The sequence below is a fragment of the Cebidichthys violaceus genome, unplaced genomic scaffold (assembly GCF_023349555.1).
Source record: "Cebidichthys violaceus isolate CVI_PGR_0920_01 unplaced genomic scaffold, fCebVio1.0.p SCAF_404, whole genome shotgun sequence".
Taxonomy (NCBI): Eukaryota; Metazoa; Chordata; class Actinopteri; order Perciformes; family Stichaeidae; genus Cebidichthys; species Cebidichthys violaceus.
The window spans coordinates 955-20,432 of NW_027176600.1; the positions used below are offsets into that span (position 1 = coordinate 955).

The window sequence follows — 19,478 nt, forward strand, 5'->3', positions numbered from 1 at the left end:
GCACATCTGGCTCTTTAGCTGCTAAATGTTCACCAGCTAGCCGCTAGCTTCGTCTGTCTGCCGCACGGTAGATTAGTAGGTTAGGGTTAGGGTTAGCTTTTTTGATTCTTATCCGAGTTGTTTAAGAACACAGGTACCATTCTCGTATCTCTCCGATAAATATAAAGCTAAAGCCAGCAGGCGGTTAGCTTAGCTTAGCATAAAGGCTGAAAACAATGGGGCTAGCCTGGCTAAAACCAAATTGACGTTTTCTGGGGGGGTTTTTTCAATGTATTAAACAGATGAGAAATAAAGTTTTAATTAGTGAGCTTCAGAGGTATTAGTAGGCTGATTTTATTATCTGTGGACAGAGTCAGGCTAGCTTGTTCCCAGTTTCCAGTATGCTAAGCTAACCGTCTGCTGGCGCTAGCATCACATTGGAGAGTGGGAGCTTGATCCTTTCTTTAAACTCTCTGCAGGAAAGTGAATTAGAGTATTCAAAATGTCAGGGAGTTTCTTGAATTCTACGACCTACAACTTTTGTTTTCGTGCGTGACAATTAAACACAGTTTAATATGAAAATGTGCAATAAAATACGCTAAAGAAATGGTGCTCTTCCATCCGCGGAACTCAACTGAGCTCAGTCCGTGACTGTTGACGGTTGAATCAGGCGTCCACACAGGAAGCTGTCGGGCCTTCGCTGGATCATTGCGCATCGTCTCCTCCCTCTTTCTGCTGGAGTAATGTCTGAAGGTACGGCGGTCATATGAGCCGAGCCGCTGAACGTGCAACCACTTACCTTCACCCTCCCCCCCCCCCCCAAACTCCACTCTGCACCAACAGAAGTCATGGGACAGGAGTGACAGGGACGGTTGTGGGTCATTGGGAATGGCATGTATGTGCGCGTTGGTGTGTATGTGGTTTTGTTTGCCATGGGGAAGACTTCAACTGATAACTTTAAGGATGCTGCAGCTCAAAGTGTGCTCTTTGTAAGTGCAATCCAGCGCTAATTCTGTGTTGATAGAATTTTGAGGGAATCCAAATCATGTTTGGCAGCCACGTGTGTGTGTGTGTGTGTGTGTGTGTGTGTGTGTGTGTGTGTGTGTGAACATCATGAGATTTGCATCAATACTAACAGCCTGCAGAGACTGCATGCCTGGTAGTTGCCTTTTTTTTTACACAATCACGAGTTTCATTGCCGTATGTGAATGTGTGTGTGTGTGTGTGTGTGTGTGTGTGTGTGTGTGTGTGTGTGTGTGGTTATCCAGCTCAATATTTGCTGTGAAAACTGGATGTCATAAAAATCAAAAATCGGAGAGTGCGTGTTACGACGAGTGCGCGTTACGACGACGCCACTGCCGAAGGTAAAGTTTAATCTGCGGAGAGGACGGAGTAGATGGTGAATTGCCCCCCCCCCCCCCCCCGTGGGGGTTGTAAAGTAAAGATGTCAGGCACACGTGAGCAGAGCATGTGCTTCTCTGTAATCACTGACAGCTCCGCTCACGTGTCGCACACATGAACTCTCTAGCCCTAAAACTGGTTAAAGTTTAACTGCCATTTTTCCAAATACATTTCACTTTGTGTTCATACTAGGTTGTTTCTCTTCCCAGCGAAACACAAGAGTTCATGACTACCATAGACGTATAATCTCTTTTCACGTATACGTACTTCGAAATAAACCTGCGTTAACACTCGCACAGAGTTAATGGTAAGAGCTTAGTATGGAAGGAAAATATTGTTTTATTAACAAAGTCAAAAGTCCAGTAGCACAGGGGGCCGATCAATGCTGCGTTGACCTGACACACGTTCCGGAAAATAGAGTGAAAAAGTTTGGTTTTCTTTTTTCTTTCCTCGGCATTTGTAATCACGCAGGCCTCAAACGAGATAAAACAATACAAATCACACATTTTGGTCATTAAAAATGTACATTTTGCCATATGTGTGATTTCGTGCCTGCTCAAATTCATTCACAGAGTCCTCAATTGGTGACATAATAACTACAAACCGACGAAAAACAACACAGGAGACTGGCATACAAAGTGGTCTCTTAATATGGTGGACTGTGACACACGGAACTTGCCGGGGGATTACTTCACGGCGAGGGATTCCCCAAATCAATTCCCTTTATAAGGGAGCGCCCTAATATGGTCGACACGCAGGGGACAGGAACCTCCATGTTTGACTCAAAGGGGTCGTGTTTACAGGTTTACATGTACGGCTGCGGCCGACTCACTCTATTGTTGTTATTTTGAACAATATTAAATACGTAGCGCTTACATTTAGACTGTTTCATAACCAGCTAAAAGTTCCTGGTAACTTTTGTGGAACTGTGGCTACAAGTGACAATAATGCAAAATGTTAAAACTTGTTGCAACAGTAGCACAAGAACAGACCCGTCGTACAGTCGTTGAACTGAATTATCTATGTCTGCTCTACAGTCACGGTTAAAAACGTGCTAACATTAGCCACATTACAAGCATTGCTGTTAATCAGCAACAACAGACAATCTGTTCCGAAAAAGTACAGCCTGTCCATATTCCCGAAAAACATGCTTTTGCTGCAAAAAAAAAAATTCTCGCCCCTCGGGTCTGTTTGTGCTCGGAGGCCACCCAAAAGCCGACAGAAGGAATGTTTGCTCTCAAAGGTCGGACTAACATTTTATTTGATTATTTCCAGACGGACCTGCACAGAAGACACCGACACGTCGGCCCTCCTCAACGGCCAAAAAAAAAGCGACCCAAAATACACTTCGCTTTCGCAAAACGGACGACCGCAGCTCAGGTGTCCCCGGAGCTCGTGTCGCTGTTTTCACTCTGCAAGTAACAACTCGCCCCAGTATTGCTCCCAGCATGCTTGGTGGGAATCGTAAGCATCGTGTGCCCAGTGCCCTGAAAATGGTTGAACTGCCGACTCTTCTTCGGTTTTGAGAGACGCAACAGACCTTTCTCCCTACTTCAAGAGGTTTTCTCAATAGAGAACCTGGCTGTGAGAGCAGGCCCTGTTACGTAACGGTACTAATAAGAACCCACGCAGAGAGAATCACAGCTTAACTACCTTACTGTTAGAGCATTAGAGCAGTGGTTGTACAGCGGACGGTTTAGGAAGCACGGACCCGGCTCATCGGTAGTTTGCACGCTATCCAATGAACACCAGGCGGCTGATTATCACTCAGAACCACGAGGTTCCAGCGTTGCGTGAGGGATGGGAATGTGTTGTGGGTAGTTGGGTCGCTTAGCCACCGCTTTGGTCCAGACAAAACTATCTCGAGAGCGATACGGACAGCCATGGATGAACCCAAGATGGCTTTTACCATCCCGACTTTTCTTTTGGCGCCACCAAACAGATGGGGGCTGTTAGCAACAACTATCGGATGGATTGCCATAGAATTTGGTACAGATGTTCATGATGGGTCTTGGTGACTTTAATGACTTTTCAAGTAGTGCCATGATCAGGGCAGAATTCGTATTTGTCCAGTTCTTTGGTTTATTACCAAATAGACTTACCGGCAACCTCAGCTGCACTTTGTGTTTAGTGTTAAAGGTTTAGCGCCCACTAAATGCTACACACTGCTACCTTTAATTAGCAACTATTATAGCATTTTGAACTTCGAGCATATTAGCATCTTGATGTTAGCATTTAGCTCAAAGCACCGCTACATTGGCTGTAGACGCTCAGCTTTGTTACACCTCAAATCACAAGTGTTTGTAATGAAGATAAAAATATGCAAAACACAAATTACACTATAGCATTTTGAAGCCGCTGGATATTGGATTCAAAGAGAGGCAGTTTTGCAGTTTAACGCAATAATTAGGTTTAGATTTTATGTCAAATAAAAGAGCTATTCTACAAAAGCAAAATGGCTTTTTGTCTACAGACGTCTGCTTCAGGGAGCAGTAGCTATAAAGTCGTTGTTCTGGGTTTAGTTTGTCTTGTTATGACTGTTTAATAAAGATGAATGAACATGTCACGCGCATTAATGTTGATCAATGACGAAGATGATGCGATAGTACTAGTCCAGCGGCCTGTGATACAGTCAGACAGACAGTAGCTATAACGTGATTACATGAGAAACTGTGGCACATGATCTGGCTGGCTCCAACTGCATCTGTAATTATGAAATTAAGTGGCGTATGGATTTTATTCTGCTGCCCAAATTGGAAAACCTCATTTTCTGAGTCTCAAGTCTCAATTCAACTCTCACACACACACACACAGAGAGAGAGAATTGCCATCCCCATGCACAAAGAACCTCTGTATGAAATATTTGGGCCAAATATACCATATGGATTGAGGTCAAATCAGTCCTGTGGGTAGCAAAAAAATTCCCAGTGTCTAAATTCAGCATATCTTGCATGTCAAACATAAGCTCAGGCGCTATTTAAATGCTACAACAATCGGCCCTTTCTTTTAAAAACGCTGTGAGTCTAGCGGCGTTACATAACACGGGAGAGGCTAGTGCAAATAGACATTTGTGCAACCTAGAGCACTAAACTCAGGGAAATGTTGACGTCCTGCAAATGGGCCATGTGGCATGCATGCACAAACTGGTTTTGTCCTGCTGGGTGATAGCACAATTCAGCTTAGCGATGAATATAAAATCGGCCTAATAGGAATGCTTATTGCTAAGTTATACTCGGCTTCCTGGAGCCTTTGGGGCTTATCTTGAAGCAGCTTACATGTGTTCGTTACCGGATACTGTAAATAATGCTAAATTATGATGTTTAGTATGCAGCTTTAGGCCGGAAATATGCTAAATGCAAACAATGGTTTTCCCTTCAATGGGCTTCCACAGTCGCAATAACTACAATACGAGTAGATACTGTACTTTTGAGTAATGCACTGTACATTACGAGGCTATTGAGTAGCTTTTATAACCGTCTGTGGCTACGGACACTGTGCTGTGTGCACTTTGTGTGTGTTTTTTTTTAATATATATATATATATTTATATCGTGACCTTTATTGTTAAACTAAGCAACGTCAGCCGTGTCTGTCGCCTCTTCAGCGTTACATCCGCTTAACTCTTCAATTTTAGATCCTGAGCGATCGTCCAGCCCCCTTTCAAAATAAAAGCGACCGTCACGTGACAAGAGTAGTGACTCAGGGGGGCGGGCGCGCGCACGGGACCTCAGCCAATCACCGCCTCTGTTTTGCGGCTTCCCATTCGACGGGAAACATTGCGACTTTGAGGGGCTTCCAGAAAGAGAGTGGGAGGCAGGGCACGTCAGCGTGACTGAGGGCAGGCCCAGTAGCTCACACACGGTTGTTACCGGGATTGGAATTGTACTCAACGGTAGACATACGCGCGGTGAAGAAGCACTCCTCCGCTTTAAAAAACGAGAGGCAAACATGTCGCTCTGACATCGACTTTTATAACACCGGAAACCCGTTAGCTTTGGCTGCTAACGCTAGCAAGCTAACTTAGCTGTTACATACCCTGGGGTTTTTTTTTTTTTTTTTTGTGACTGACCTCCACCACAACACCAGGCGCACCGTGTATCGTTTGCATGCTAGGTTTGGGGGTCACTATTCTCCCGTGTCCTCCACGTGCGCTCCCGTTTGTCCCTCGCGCGGCTGCCCCCGTGGACGGTTCCCGAATATGATCCACAATGAGCCAAAGAGACACCTTGGTTCATCTGTTTGCTGGAGGGTGAGTGTGTGTGTGATTCTAGCTAGCTAGCAGCTCCACGCTGCCGTAGCTAACCAGTAATAGCTTCACAGACTGTGTGTGTGTGTGTGTGTGTGTGTGTGTGTGTGTGTGTGTGTGTGTGTGTGTGTGTGTTTATGCTAGCCGGGGGGATTTGCGTGTTTGTTTACCTACAGGTTTTGTGTCAGATGTCAGCTAACTTAACACGTACTCCCGTAGGACTCAATGTCACGAGTTTACGCTGACGTTTTTGATGTATGAATAGAAATGACATGTTTCTTTGTTATGTGGAAGCGTGTTTTTTTTTCCTGTTTGTGAGTCTGCATACTTAAAACTTTAACATTTAGTGTTTTTAAAAAAAAGCGTCAGCTGTACTTACGTAAACGTTAGTGCATCACAACACACGTGAGCACGCTGCCCACTAAAGGTCCACCAAAAATAAACAGATGCATTAATCGCAGTCTCGATTTCATTGCACACCAATGTAATCATTATATTCTGCGCACGCAGCCTCGGGATATATGTGCAAGAACATCTGTGTTTTGACAGCAAACGATACAATTTTTGTAGAATCAGTCCTTCTTGCCTCCAGCAAGACTATCCAGCTAATGAGTTGAGACACTTAACTTAGATTAATTAACAGCAGTGGCTCTATTATGTGAGAGATAAACTACTGGGAGGAAGAATTCTAGCTAAATAAAGTGTCTTTTATAGTCGAAAAACCATGCGTGTACGCGCACATGGAGCTGAAAGTTGCCACCTGGTTTGTACTGTAGCCGTCTCGCTGTGTTGACAGGACTTTGTATTTTCTGCTTTTGGTGCCGATTGAAAATTAACCCCGTCTAAAGATAACTGCCGTCGCTCTTTTGCTGTTGATATCCTCCGGTCTGGGGGTTCCTGCCCGGTGCGATCCCGTCAGATTCCGGTTCATTCATCTAACCCCCCTTTCGTAGAAGGTTCTCTCTCGTCACCTGAGAAATACCTGAAATACCCGAGCTGGTCATCGACCCATGCCCTGGTTGTCACATTGTCTGTTCAGGGCGTCAAGTATCATCTCGACTCGTAGTTTTATGATTTTTTTTTTTGTCAGCCCTACTCTATAAACAAAAACAAACAGTATTTGCAGTTGTTATAGGATTCCTATTTGCTTCATTCTTACATGTAAATACATCCGCCTGTGGTTCTGGAATGCGGTGTGTCACTGAACAGAAGCGTTTTGTTATTCCTACCCTAGAAACACAAAGCATTCCTGCTCGCCTCTCTGTTCCCACACTGCTATTTCTCATCCACATGCCAGCGATCCGTAGAATTCTGCCAAATTGGCCGATTTATTCACCATAACCTTAAATCTCGTTCTGTCAGCTGAGACCTTTTTCTCTTCTCTTGTCTTTCCTCCTCCAGATGTGGGGGCACGGTCGGAGCCATATTGACGTGTCCGCTGGAGGTGGTGAAGACCCGCCTGCAGTCGTCCTCGATCACCTTCTACGTGTCTGAGGTCCAGCTCAGTACCGTCAACGGGGCCGGCGTGGCCCGCATGTCCCCGCCGGGGCCCCTGCACTGCCTCAAGTGGGTATCCAACGGCGTTCGTCACTTTCGGACTGTCGCGTCGATACTACTGACGCTCTTATTGGTTCTTTCTTCTCCCAAAATACGAAAGAATTATTAAGTTCAGGACAGGATTAGAATGTGTTTTAAATAAAACAAACTAATGTTTCTAGAGGAGCAACAAGAAATGCTCAGTTTTATTTATTTATTTAAAGTCTTCTGTAGAAAGCAGTCCGCTGTTTATCCAGATGTGAAAGTGCAATAAACATATTTTATCCCTAAAAAAAACAAATCAAGTAAACACTGATGTCTTATGGGGATTTTTCTTGAGTTTTAACTAGAATGAGTGGAGCTGTTCCTGTACGGAGAGAACGGTTCCTCTCGGAGAGGTTTGCCTGCAGAGCTGTGGCTCCTTATTCAGCACCGTGTTGGTGGTGGTGTTGTTGTTGTTGTTGTTGTTGTTGTTGGGTCTGGCTGGAGTCCCTCTGGCGTCCCTCTCCCTGAAACCCAACTCCTCACCCTTTTGGGGGACACTACAAACACAAGAGCGCACACCGGTCGCTCCACATTCTCATCTGAAGTCCAACGGTTGTTTATTTATCTTGTGAGAGTTTTATGCGTCTTTGACTCTTGTGCGTCCGCTTTGACCGGTCTCCTATTTCATACGTTCACTCGGTCAAGTACCTCTTTGCTGTGGTTACAGTGCCAGCCGTGAGGTTGAAACGAGATCCGCTTGGTGAGGAAGAGGCCGGCCGTCGCTCCTCTAAAGAGTAACGCGTCCCGGCCGCTCTAAGCCTTCTGGAAAAGCACTCCTCACCGCGCCGCTTCTAAAAAACAATTCACTCAAACTAAGTCGCATACGCAGCGTGCCGATCGCTGCAGCAGTAGACGCCTTGTTCTGTCGATACCGACACTGTCCTCCTGTTGAATACGGTGCTGGAACCAAACGCTAGCGGGCCCACCGGCAGCGTACGTCCTTATTATTTAGTCGCATCATCGCTAGATTAAATACCTTGCAAGAAACCCGAGGCGGCAGTTTGTCTGGCCCGACCCTGCAGCCTAACGCTCTGGTGTTAAGACGCGACGCGTACGTTAGCGGAGAAGACCAGAGAGAAGACATCTGCTTTCTGCAAGATCTTCACCCAACAATTGATGAGGACATGCATGACTGTTACGGCTGTAACGGGTTAAATTGGATGACCCCTCCCCCTTTTTTTGAAACATGTTTTTTTTGGTAATCTGATGTTTTTTGGAGGCTTACCTGCAGGGCTTAAAACAAGGACACGGAGCAGCTAGTTTTAAGGGTTTTTTTTACTGCGTCATTCTGGATCATTATTACTATAGATATCACCCAAAAAAAGAGCTTAAAGGCAGACCGTGCTTTAGTTGTAATAATGATTTGAATTATGAACATGCATCAAAGCCCTCGTCTGAACACAGTTCTTCTGAACCTTTTTAAAATCACATGGTCAGATGTTTCATTCATTCACAGAAGTTGTGACGGACAGTCCTTTTTACTTGCTTTACAGGAAGCAGCTTACTAATGTTAAAACATAATTACAATCGTCATAATTATTATGACGATTGACTACCTGCCCGTGTTCTACTTCTGGATAATGGGCGGGGAGTCGATCATCCGCCCGGATGCTCCTCGCTTTGTTTTTTACGTTTGTGCGTCTTAAAATGACGTGGAAAACCCTTTAATGTACACACACACACACACACACACACACACACACACATTCATGTGGGGGGGGGGGCTCACAAACCTCTTCAAATGCATTTCATCTGAGATGTTCTTAACGTATGAATCTTAGGACGTTCCCCACAATGCAGTAGTGCTGTACGGGGGGTAAACAAGTGAGCAGGTTTCTATTCTGGGCTCCCTCACCGGTTTCAGGGCTTTGAATGTAGGCTGAAGGTCCCCCCCCCCCCCCCCCCCCCCCATCCCAAAAGTGGAAGGACAGGAAAGGCCACGGTTTATTTATAATCTCGGGGATTATCCCGTTGAATGAGTGTGTTCGGTAGACGTCACGTTGGATTGATGTCGGCTCTAGATGAAAAATCACTTCTTTTTTTTTTGGCAAACAAAAGTTTTCCTTTACAGTCAGATTTGCGCGACAAGTTGTATGAGTTCTCGAAGTCCATGTTCACCTTCTTCTTCTTCTTCTTCTTCTTCTTCTTCTTCTTCGTCTCTGCCGTTGTTGCCGAGTCGGTGTGTTTCTCGGCATGTCGCCACCAGCTGTTGATCGGTAGAATACTGCGAAACCGTCGGCTAGAATGTGCATCACGTCGCCCGTGCTTAGGGATCCCCCCCGCCCCCCCCCCCCCGAAACGCGGTTCTAAGTTAGCAAAACCCGGAGTATTGATAAAAGGCCTGGTGGACTGGCATCACCATCCAACCTGATATCTTTTAAAATTGTGGAAAAAGAGAAGCGAATCCTCATAACGTTGTTTCTGTGTTTTCAGGTTGATACTGGAGAAAGAAGGACCTCGTTCTCTCTTCAGGGGCTTGGGGCCAAACCTGGTGGGTGTGGCCCCTTCAAGGTAAGCTTCCTCCTGTGGTCTTCATCGTATTCTCAACGTGTCGTTAACCTCGTGTTTGCCGTCTTAAAGTAAGACGCTGTTCCCCTCGCGTCGCGCTGCTCTGTCCCGGTCAGCGCTCTTCGTGAACGTTAAAATGTACGTTCGTTTACGTAGATCGGGCTCGGGCGGTATGCCCGAAATAATAAGCCCGACTTCAAGTTAAGTTAAGCTGGAGTTAACGTCGCTAACGTTTACTTTTAAATTGAACGTGGCGAGTAAAAGAGGCTCCGGTCCTCGAGGTGTTGTTGCTCAAGGTCACCGGAGATGATGTGCCGGTGGTGATGGTAAGAAAACCCAAAACACCGGAGTTCTAAATCCCCCCCGGTAGACCAAAACACCAGCCAGGCCCGACAAGAGCTTTATCTCTCTCACATAGCACATAGCTGGTCTTATCTCATCGCCTCCACACTCTGGCGTCCGCTGTTCTCGTTCTGCGGCGGCTGATTCACTCGCTTCAGTTGAGTGCTGTTTCTCGGTGAACAATGGCGTTATGTAACCACCGCACCGGAGGCTCTTTGAGGTTACTTGGTGACAAAGAAGGAACACACTCCTTTTCTTTTTTTTTTGTTTTAGTTTCTCAACGGTGTTTTGTTGAAGATGAGGAAACGCTGCCGTTGGGTAACGACGTGTGAGTCCTGCTCGGTAATCGGCCTGTTGTGGTAATGACCTGGGGGGGGGGGCTAATGGCAGCGAGCAGGTGTCGGTGCTGAGCACACGCAGAGTGTTTTTGCTGGTAACCCGGCGAAGACCTCCGGAGCCGTGACGCCTGTGAACCGGCGAGCTCTCTGAGCGCATTTCACAAACGAAGCGGAACGAAGCGGCTGTGTTCAGAACGTGAACGCGGTCGTTAGTGAAAAATAAAGATTATCGGTGAGAATAAACACTCAACGGCCTCTTTTGTTGAACTCGGGCCGGTTCCGCTCTCGGCTTTCCACTTAATGCATTTTATTTTGAAAGCTCATTAAGCCTTTAAGGGCTGTCGTTAAGACACTTCTTTGCGTTGTAATTAATGAGCCGCAATCACAGAGCGGCGTCCCGGGACTCGTTTTCTTCACTTTTTTTTTTAAAACGTGTCATGTGTGACTCGTACCGCTCACCCTTTTTTGTTATTTGAATCTTTTGTCCAAACAGAGCGATCTACTTTGCTGCCTACTCCACGGCCAAAGAGAAGCTGAACGGCGTGTTGGAGCCCGACTCCACACAGGTGCACATGGTGTCGGCGGGAATGGCAGGTGAGGTAAACCGGGGCGGCGTTCACCGACCGCGGCGGCGCGATCGCTGCTGCTGAGCTGTGGTAGAACTGGTTTGTACCGGTTTGTCTTCTGACAATATAAGAACACCAGCCGATTCATGCGGACCCTTTGTAGTCGTTGAACGCTTCACCCTTTCTTCTCATCTACCGCCAACTGAAACTGAAACTAACATTCTCATAATTAAGGGACAAAATGGTCTTAAAGTTAAAATGTATATATTTATATATTCTTTCAGACAAAACTACTACTAAACTGGAACAATGTTGTATTAAAAAACTAATACAAATTAAATAAATATCAGCGAAAATTCTGATTTATAGCTTGAATAAAAGGGTGAATTTTTGTGAACTCTGGTGACATTAAACCAAAAAAACAACTTTTTGCAGTTTTGTCTCAATTGTCTTGAGTTAAGAAGACGATTTAGACATTCGTGGAAGATTGAATGACATTTTAACAAAGCTATAAAAAAAAAAAAAAAAATGAAACCTTTCTGGAAAAACTGAAACTTACAAACAAGCTCTGAACACTCACTAAATCTGCCGACGCTGCAGTCTTGGAGCCGCTTAATGAACTGCTTTTTGTGTCACAGGAAGGTTATCGTGTCACTGTGACCCAGCTGGGAGCTACAGCTACGACGTGCGTCTCTGTGTGTTCATGCGTTTATATATATATATATATATATATATATGTATGTATGTGTGTATATATATGTGGGTGAATCTGACGGGTTCACGGCGCTGCCGCTTTTGTCCCGCCGTGACTCGACAACCCCGGTCAAGGGCGGCTCCGTCGGCGACCCTCCAGCGACAGACGACAGGTGACGAGGAGTTCGCCGGTGCCGGGACTATTTCCGTCTCTGCAGTGAAACGAGATCCGGCTGAACTTTGTGCCGGTTCCTCTGCCGCGGCCCGGGTTTCCACGGAGCCACGTTATGTAATGCGATGTAACCCAGAGGGCCACATGGGAGGGTCTGAGGAGCGGTGAGACCATGAACGGGGTCACTCGAGAGAACCCGAGACGTTCAGAGGGAACCGCTGGTTTAATCTTTAACTCAGTGTTGTTTTTATAGTAAAATCTGTAAGTTAACCAGTAACTAGAACCGTCGCATAAATACATAACAAAAGTCGAAAGTACAATATCTGAACTCTGAAATGCGTGGAAGTATAAAGTGGTATAAATATAAATTAAAACAAAAAGAACATTGTCACGTTGTACAAACAGCGTCTTCTCTTTCTCAGAGGGTTAGTTGTCAGCGTGACAATATTATTGAACACAATGTAATCCTGTTGTTTTGTCGTTTTATTCCCCCTCCACAGGTTTTACAGCCATCACGGCAACCAATCCAATATGGCTCATAAAGACCCGCCTCCAGCTGGATGCGAGGTAATTACGACACCCCGGGTGAGAGCGCTGGAAAAGGTCCAGTTCCCAGGAGACGGACCGACGGTTGTTCTATAGCTGCTGGATCTCTTTTTCATTAATGCAAATGCTCCAGACCACCCGGGAGAGGGCTCTCATAGTGTAGCTTTAAAGAGAAACCCTCGAGTTCAGAACACGCCTGTTGGGGGTCGGACCGGCCTCTGGTGTTGCTGCTTTCTCATGTAAATCATCGTTGACTCCAATGAACGTCATGCTGTGTTGAAGAAGACTGGAAACTAGAGATTGAGACCATAAACTCATGTTTACAATGTTTACTGAGGGAATAAATCAAGAGAGAAGTAGAGTCATTTTAGACTAGACTTCTGTACAACCAGAGGAGTCGCCTCCTGGTGGACACTAGAGAGAATGCAGCTTTTAGACACACTTCCACGTCGGCTTCACTCGTCAGAACCGGAGGTTGCCGCCTGCTTTCTTACACTACGGAGTAAACAACAGAGATGTTATCCTCTTGTTTCCTGCCCAGGGACTATATATATGTAAATCAGCTGACTAATTAACTAACTGGTGCCGATCAGAAGCTGTCAAACACATAAACACACGAACACATGCTCAGACAGACGGGCTAGAGATTGCTGCGCACAGCAGGCCTCAAAATGTGTGTTTGCTCTCTCCTCTCAGGAATCGAGGCGAGCGGCGGATGAGCGCGTTTGAGTGCGTGCGGCGGGTCTACCAGACGGACGGCCTGCGGGGCTTCTACCGGGGAATGTCGGCGTCCTACGCCGGCATCTCAGAGACTGTGATCCACTTTGTGATCTATGAAAACATCAAGCGGCGCCTGCTGGAGGCCAAGGCGCCGCAGAACATGGACGAGGAGGAGGAGACGTCCAAGGACGCGTCGGACTTTATCGGGATGATGCTCGCCGCCGCCACCTCCAAGACCTGTGCCACGTCCATCGCCTATCCTCACGGTGAGGCTTTGTGTGCCGGGAGGAGTCGTCGAAACTGATGTGCTGCTCCCCCCCCCCCCCCTTTTTGTTTTTTAACCCTTCCCTCTCCTCTGCAGAAGTGATCCGCACCCGGCTACGCGAGGAGGGCACCAAGTACAACTCCTTCTTCCAGACTCTGACCACGGTGCCCCGGGAGGAGGGATACCGCGCGCTGTACCGCGGCCTCACCACCCACCTGGTGCGGCAGATCCCCAACACCGCCATCATGATGTGCACCTACGAGCTGGTGGTCTACCTCCTGAACGGTTAAGAGCCTCCCCTCCCCCCCGCCCACCCGCCGTATGTAGACAGTGTATGTATAACCCCCCCCCCCCCCCCCCATCTGTTCGGAGAACGAGAGCCAACTCCACAGCAGCCTGCTCGCCATGAAGAGGACGGAGGCACCCTGACCTTTTTGTTCCAGCGAGCGCCGGTTAAAAATAAGTTGGAAGAGTTTTGTTCTGTAACCAAAAGGGGTCTGGCACATGTGGGGGGGAGGGGTGGGGGGTGGGGGGAGAGGATCACGATGTTCCTCACATTGGTTCTGGGCACCGGGGGTTTAACAGTGGCAAAGAAACGTGCTATTTATAGATTTTATTCCATCCTTGTTGTTTTCTCCCTTGGGTTTAACGCGCTGCTTCTGGAAGAGGAAGAGTCTATGTGAATCTCTTCTGCCTCTAACAATACTAATAATGACAGAGAAGTAGAGTAATTCCAATCCTGACTACCGACTGGATATAAGAACCCCCCCCACCCCCCCACCCACCCAGAATTCAGCAGGTGTCAAACTTTTCCAAAAATGTGTTTATCAGTATCGCGCGGTATTCCCTGCATCCAATCAGAGTACCGCTAGAGGACCGGAGTACAACGCCACAGCAAGTATCTGACAGAGACGGAGAAGGGTGGAGAACGACGTGCCTTGTGTGTGTGTGTGTGTGTGTGTGTGTGTGTGTGTGTGTGTGTGTGTGTGTGTGTGTGTGTGGGGGGGGGGGGGGGGGGGGGGAGACGTGACGTAGACCGAGATGCACAGGAGGAGGCGGAGCTCCGGAGGTGGGAGAGAGTCGTACACTGGTATTTGCATTAAACAGGCGGACCTTTAAGAGAACCGTTTCCACATCTGACCCAGTGAAAACACACGGGATGTAACTGATGGAGGGATGAAGTAACTGATGGAGGGATGAAGTAACGTCTGCCCAGAGAATGCAAACCTCTAGTTGTTACCAGTGAGACGTTATCTTCAGACGTTTCTCATCTCATGTTTGTTGTTTTTTTTTTCTTTTTTTTTCTTGTTCCTCAGTTGGAGAATCCGGGCGAGTGTTTTTACAGGCGAGGACAATCCTCTTGAGTTCACTCTGGAAGCTAGTTCCACGGTGGAGGAAGTGGTCAGGAAGATGCTCTTCATAAGTGCGCATTAAGTCAACGCAGACCCTCGTTAAACAAACAAACAAACTATATTTTATTGGTTTCCTCCGCCTGGAGGGACCAGATGATCTGCATCACAGTTAAAACAGAAACATCTAGTCTCAGTGTTTTATGTTCTGTTGGAACGGTACTCGCTCTCTGCTTTTTGTTTTAGTTCATTCATTTTTATGTCATGTTTCAAACAGCACCTCACCGTCGCCTCCTTTATCCTAAACAGCCACAGAAGAAGTAACTTTATTCCCCCTCCGTCGTCGCGCGACAGCAGCAGCAGCAGCAGCCTGCTGACGCTCCTTCACCACGACGCTGATAATATATAACCTGTCCGAACGCAGAAGGTGGAGACACATGCAGCTCTTTCTCCTCCCTTCTGGAGCCGGAGGGACGTGACCCTCCAGGAAGAAGCATCGCAAGCGGCTCATCAGAGATGTAGTGAGACCCGAGTCTTTGGGGTTTCAGCTACATGGGTTTTTTTTTTTTTTTTTAATTTAAATGGTTAAAGGGTCAGTTCACTCAAAATTCCCAAAAATGCATTGAGGTGAAATGACCCTGTAACTGTAAAGGTGCAATGCATCTCAGTATTCCCAGCATCCGACGGTTATTCTTTTGTGTGTGTGTGTGTGTGTGTGTGTGTGTGTGTGTGTGTGTGTGTGTGTGTGTGTGTGTGTGTGTGTGTGTGTGACAGTAGAGAGTTTGTATGCACTCAGAAGAATGGCTGACATTGTTGTTTTTATCTTTTTAAATAAATTGTTGTTGTTGTTTTTTTTCCTGACGCCCTTTTCTTTTTCCTCCGGTGGATCGATGAGCTCACTGTGGGCGGGGCTCCTTCTATGCATTCTCTCAAACCTGTTTTTGTAAAAAAAAAACGACAATAAAATGGATTCAGTGTATATATTTAAGTGTTACTTTAGTGCTTGTTTTTTTTTAACAACTCATCTCCTCACATTCTGAGCACTTTCACACACACTTCCATCTGTTTAAAATAAATTAAAAGTAGATAAATCAGTGTAGCAAAACTAAAGATGGGGTAGGCAGTTTAATTTTGCCGTCATTGGGCAACAATTCCATAATAATCGTTCATCATATTGTACATTTATCTGCGCCTCAGGGTAGGCAGCATTCTGGAAAAGGCAACAAAATTAAATATACCAGAAGCCCTCATCCTGCAGATCCCCCCCCATCTACCCCTTTCTGCCCTAAGCCCCTCCCACCGGAAGCACAGACACATAGGTCACAATTTTCCACGATTATTACATTAATAACCTTTTTAAAGAGTTCTGGTGGAACAATGGTGAACGAGAGTCCAAGGACAAAGGATGTGGGACAGATGGTGAAAGCCCTCAGACAAAATAATAAACAAAATAAAATTAGACTGAAGTAAATGAAGCGCAAACCAACATATCGGGAGAGCAACATACGCATGAACACATAAAGCCTTATCAAAGACACACACAATACAAATATGATCAAATAAAATAAATCAGTGAAAACATTTGCTTTAATCCCTCTAAGTCTCAATGAGAAATAACGACCCGAATTAAGCGTCGCGCCGCACTTTCATGCTCCCACAACCGTGACCGCGTGCGTTCATATATGCATATAACAAATGCGTTCTACCCTCCAGCAGCAGCAGCGGCTGGATCGAAATAAAAAGTAGATCCTTTCCAACCAGCAGGTGGAAGCGTTGGCCCGAGTACGACTTCCCTCTCTGGCACGCCGTTCAGCTCAGTGGAGCAGACGCTGAGAGACGACAGCCTGCTGCCGCCTCCGTCCTCAAGCCAAAAGAGGGGGGGATAGACCCACCACCAAATGTTTTACTGTATTCTGCAAGCTCACACACGTGAAACGAGGCAGGCGGCTTTATACGTGTGCATGTCGCCATAAAGATGCCAAATGAATGGTGGTATACACACACACACACACACACACACACACACACACACACACACACCTAACTCACAGCTCATTTCCTGGCCTGAATGGCATCACATGAGCTCCAGCAGGACCGGCCTGAGTCAGACAACACACACACACATTTATTCTGTTCACACTGAAAAGGAAAGGGTTGGTTGCTGTTCCCCAAAATCCACGCTCCTGCAATTCTGCCGCCAACGCCAGTGTCCTCGGATTAACACAAAGTGCTGCGGGGTGTTTGGGGGTGTTTGGTTGTGACATTGTGAGACGACAGCAAAAGAGCCGGTGGAGCCGGTGGTGACTGGCACCTTGTTTACCTCTAGACTGGAAGTGGAAAAGAGAGAGAGAGAGAGGAGGCCAGTGAAAGAGACAGAAAAATGGTGGTTTTTTTTTTGTTGTTTCATTTCCTTTTGACGGGCTTTTGGCTCGCTGTCGTGGTGTTTTCTGGTTCTGTTAATCCTGAAAAAAAAAAGAAGGAATCTGGGCACTAATCTGTGTTTGGGTTATGAGTAAAGATTAAGCTTTTCTTCTTGCTTGCTTCTGGCCTCTTCTCTGAAGCCCATTGCTTTGGCGCTCGCTTTTCCAATTTCCACTTCCACCGAAGTGATTCCTCATTTCTGAGGTATTTCAGAGGAACGCAGCTGTTCTTAAAGGGGCACTACGTCTATTCACCGTGGCGCTTTCATTGGGACGCGCACAAGACTGAGGCATTTCCCATAATGCAGTTCATTAGCGTCTTCCGTTGTCTTTCGAAGTTTACGGCCAAGTTCATAATACAGGCTTTTCTGTATGAAAGAAATATTCTTATGTTTTTATTAGGGCTGGGCGAGTTAACGCGTTATTATCGCTTTAACTCATTAACTAATGAACGCAGACAATAATTTTATCCCGCAGTTTTTTTATTTATTATTATTTTTGAAAGTCCGTTGCTCACTGGCAACGGTGGAGGGAGACTTCATCAGACATCGCCGGGTAACCGTCATCACCTCGGAGTTACGGTGCGTTATGTTGATGAACAGTGGGAGCTGCGTTCACATGCTCTGACTAAAGCTGTAGCAACAACAACAGGGTGTGATCTTATTGCTGAGGACGTCGACTACGAGGAAGAATGTGCTGCTTCTTCTTTTTTAAGAATGTATTGTTTTAGTATTTTTCTTTCGGTAACTTTTGCTAATCTTTCGCACCTTTGGAGACAGTTTTCTTGCAATCCTCGCTCCTCTTGCTTCAGATACCTGCGGCGGCCCACGCCGTCTGAAACAGAGCAACGTTGCGAGCGTGGATTAAGAAGAAGAAGATGCATTTGATCTGCCTCATAGCTCTTGTTCTGTTTCTTCTCCGAGCGCGTATTTAAAATGGAACGTTCTGTGATCAAAGGGACACCGGAAAGTCATCCATACTTAAAGCTTTTTATGTCTTAGTTGTTTCTTTTCGGTGATCTAAGACCTGAAGCTTAATCTTCTCTATAGAGGAAGTATGAAAAGGTGTCAGTCTAGTGACTTTGGGCTGAAAATGTCATTTCAAACGCTTCCACAAAACACACTTTAACTTTGACATTGTTCGAAAAAACTCCCACTGTGGTCGGCTGTGAGAAGCTCACTGGGCTCGGGTGAACTCAGGGACATATCTCTGCGGCACGCACACACACACACACACACACACACACACACACACACACACACACACACACACACACACACACACACAGAAATCACCTACATATGGGAGGCAAAGTGAACGGAAGTTCAGCCAAGTCGAGACAAAGTACTCCCCTTTCATTGCCCTAACAAGCAGAAATCCTCGTGATGATTCAGCGACATTGTTCAACTGTCAGTTGGCTATCCAATTATGACCGGTGTTACACCCCAACCGGTCCGGGGAGAGAGAGAGAGAGAGAGAGAGAGAGAGAGAGAGAGAGAGACAGACCCACGGGACGAAGAAGACACAACGAGTAAGGACAGGACGGAGACACATTCAGGGAATTGGGAGGGAGATGGAGACAAAAAGGGGGATGGTATAGATGCAGCGAGGTAGAAGACATAACGAAGAGGCTGAGGATGAAAACATCTGATGCAAAGTGTGTCTGTCTGTCGGAGGGACTCAGGGAGGATTCATTGTGGAACAGCTCTCTCTCTCTCTCTCTCTCTCTCTCTCTCTCTCTCTCTCTCTCTCTCTCTGAAGTCGCTGAGAAGCAGGCAGACACACATCCTAACTCATTCGCACAGACAACGGCTTGCTCTTACACAACACTGAATATACTGCACACACACACACACACACACACACACACACACGCAGCATGGGAGCTCTGAGTCATGTTCAGTTGGAGCCGTCTCTGAGATCAACTTCTCTAACTTCACGAGAGTAACAGACATTTTGCCGTCTGTATAGTGACAGCGAGCCGACGACATTTAAAAGGAATACCGTGAACGGCTAAACACTGGTAGCTTAGCTTAGCGCAAAGACTGGAAACGGAGGGAAACTGCTAGCCTTGGCCCTGTCCAACATAAACAAAAAAAAAATCTGCCTGTACCAGCACCTCTGAAGCCCATTCAACGCCCTGCAAGAACACAAATAGGTGCATTTGACTCCCTTATCCCTTCCCTTTATGACTCACTGCAGAGGAGCGAAGAAAATCAACTTGAGGTCTTTTTTTTTTTTTTTTTTTGTGTTTTTTTTTTTGCACTGACAGGCGAGTGGTGATCCCCGCTGCGTTAAAACCATCCACTTCAATCCTCCGGTTCTCTTTGGATCTGATTCGAGGCCAGCTGCT

The 19,478-nt window shown here is 46.4% G+C and overlaps 1 protein-coding gene across 1 annotated transcript; it reads left to right on the forward strand.

Moving 5' to 3' along the window:
- Positions 1 to 5,181: 5,181 nt before the first annotated feature.
- On the forward strand, positions 5,182 to 15,693 carry LOC137885810 (solute carrier family 25 member 36-A). The gene is made up of 7 exons (XM_068728105.1): positions 5,182 to 5,628; positions 7,027 to 7,191; positions 9,640 to 9,717; positions 10,888 to 10,988; positions 12,326 to 12,392; positions 13,068 to 13,357; positions 13,453 to 15,693. Exons 1-7 carry the CDS (start codon positions 5,588 to 5,590, stop codon positions 13,644 to 13,646), a joined length of 936 nt encoding a protein of 311 aa, XP_068584206.1. The 5' UTR covers positions 5,182 to 5,587; the 3' UTR covers positions 13,647 to 15,693.
- Positions 15,694 to 19,478: the final 3,785 nt, after the last annotated feature.

What these genes read in the sequence shown, in the direction of transcription:
- LOC137885810 (XM_068728105.1), top strand. Translation starts at nt 5,588, where the DNA reads ATGAGCCAAAGAGACACCTTGGTTCATCTGTTTGCTGGAGG. An exon ending in GTTCATCTGTTTGCTGGAGG is followed by an intron (nt 5,629 to 7,026) that starts GTGAGTGTGTGT and finishes TTCCTCCTCCAG; the next exon opens with ATGTGGGGGCACGGTCGGAG. An exon ending in GTCCATCGCCTATCCTCACG is followed by an intron (nt 13,358 to 13,452) that starts GTGAGGCTTTGT and finishes TCTCCTCTGCAG; the next exon opens with AAGTGATCCGCACCCGGCTA.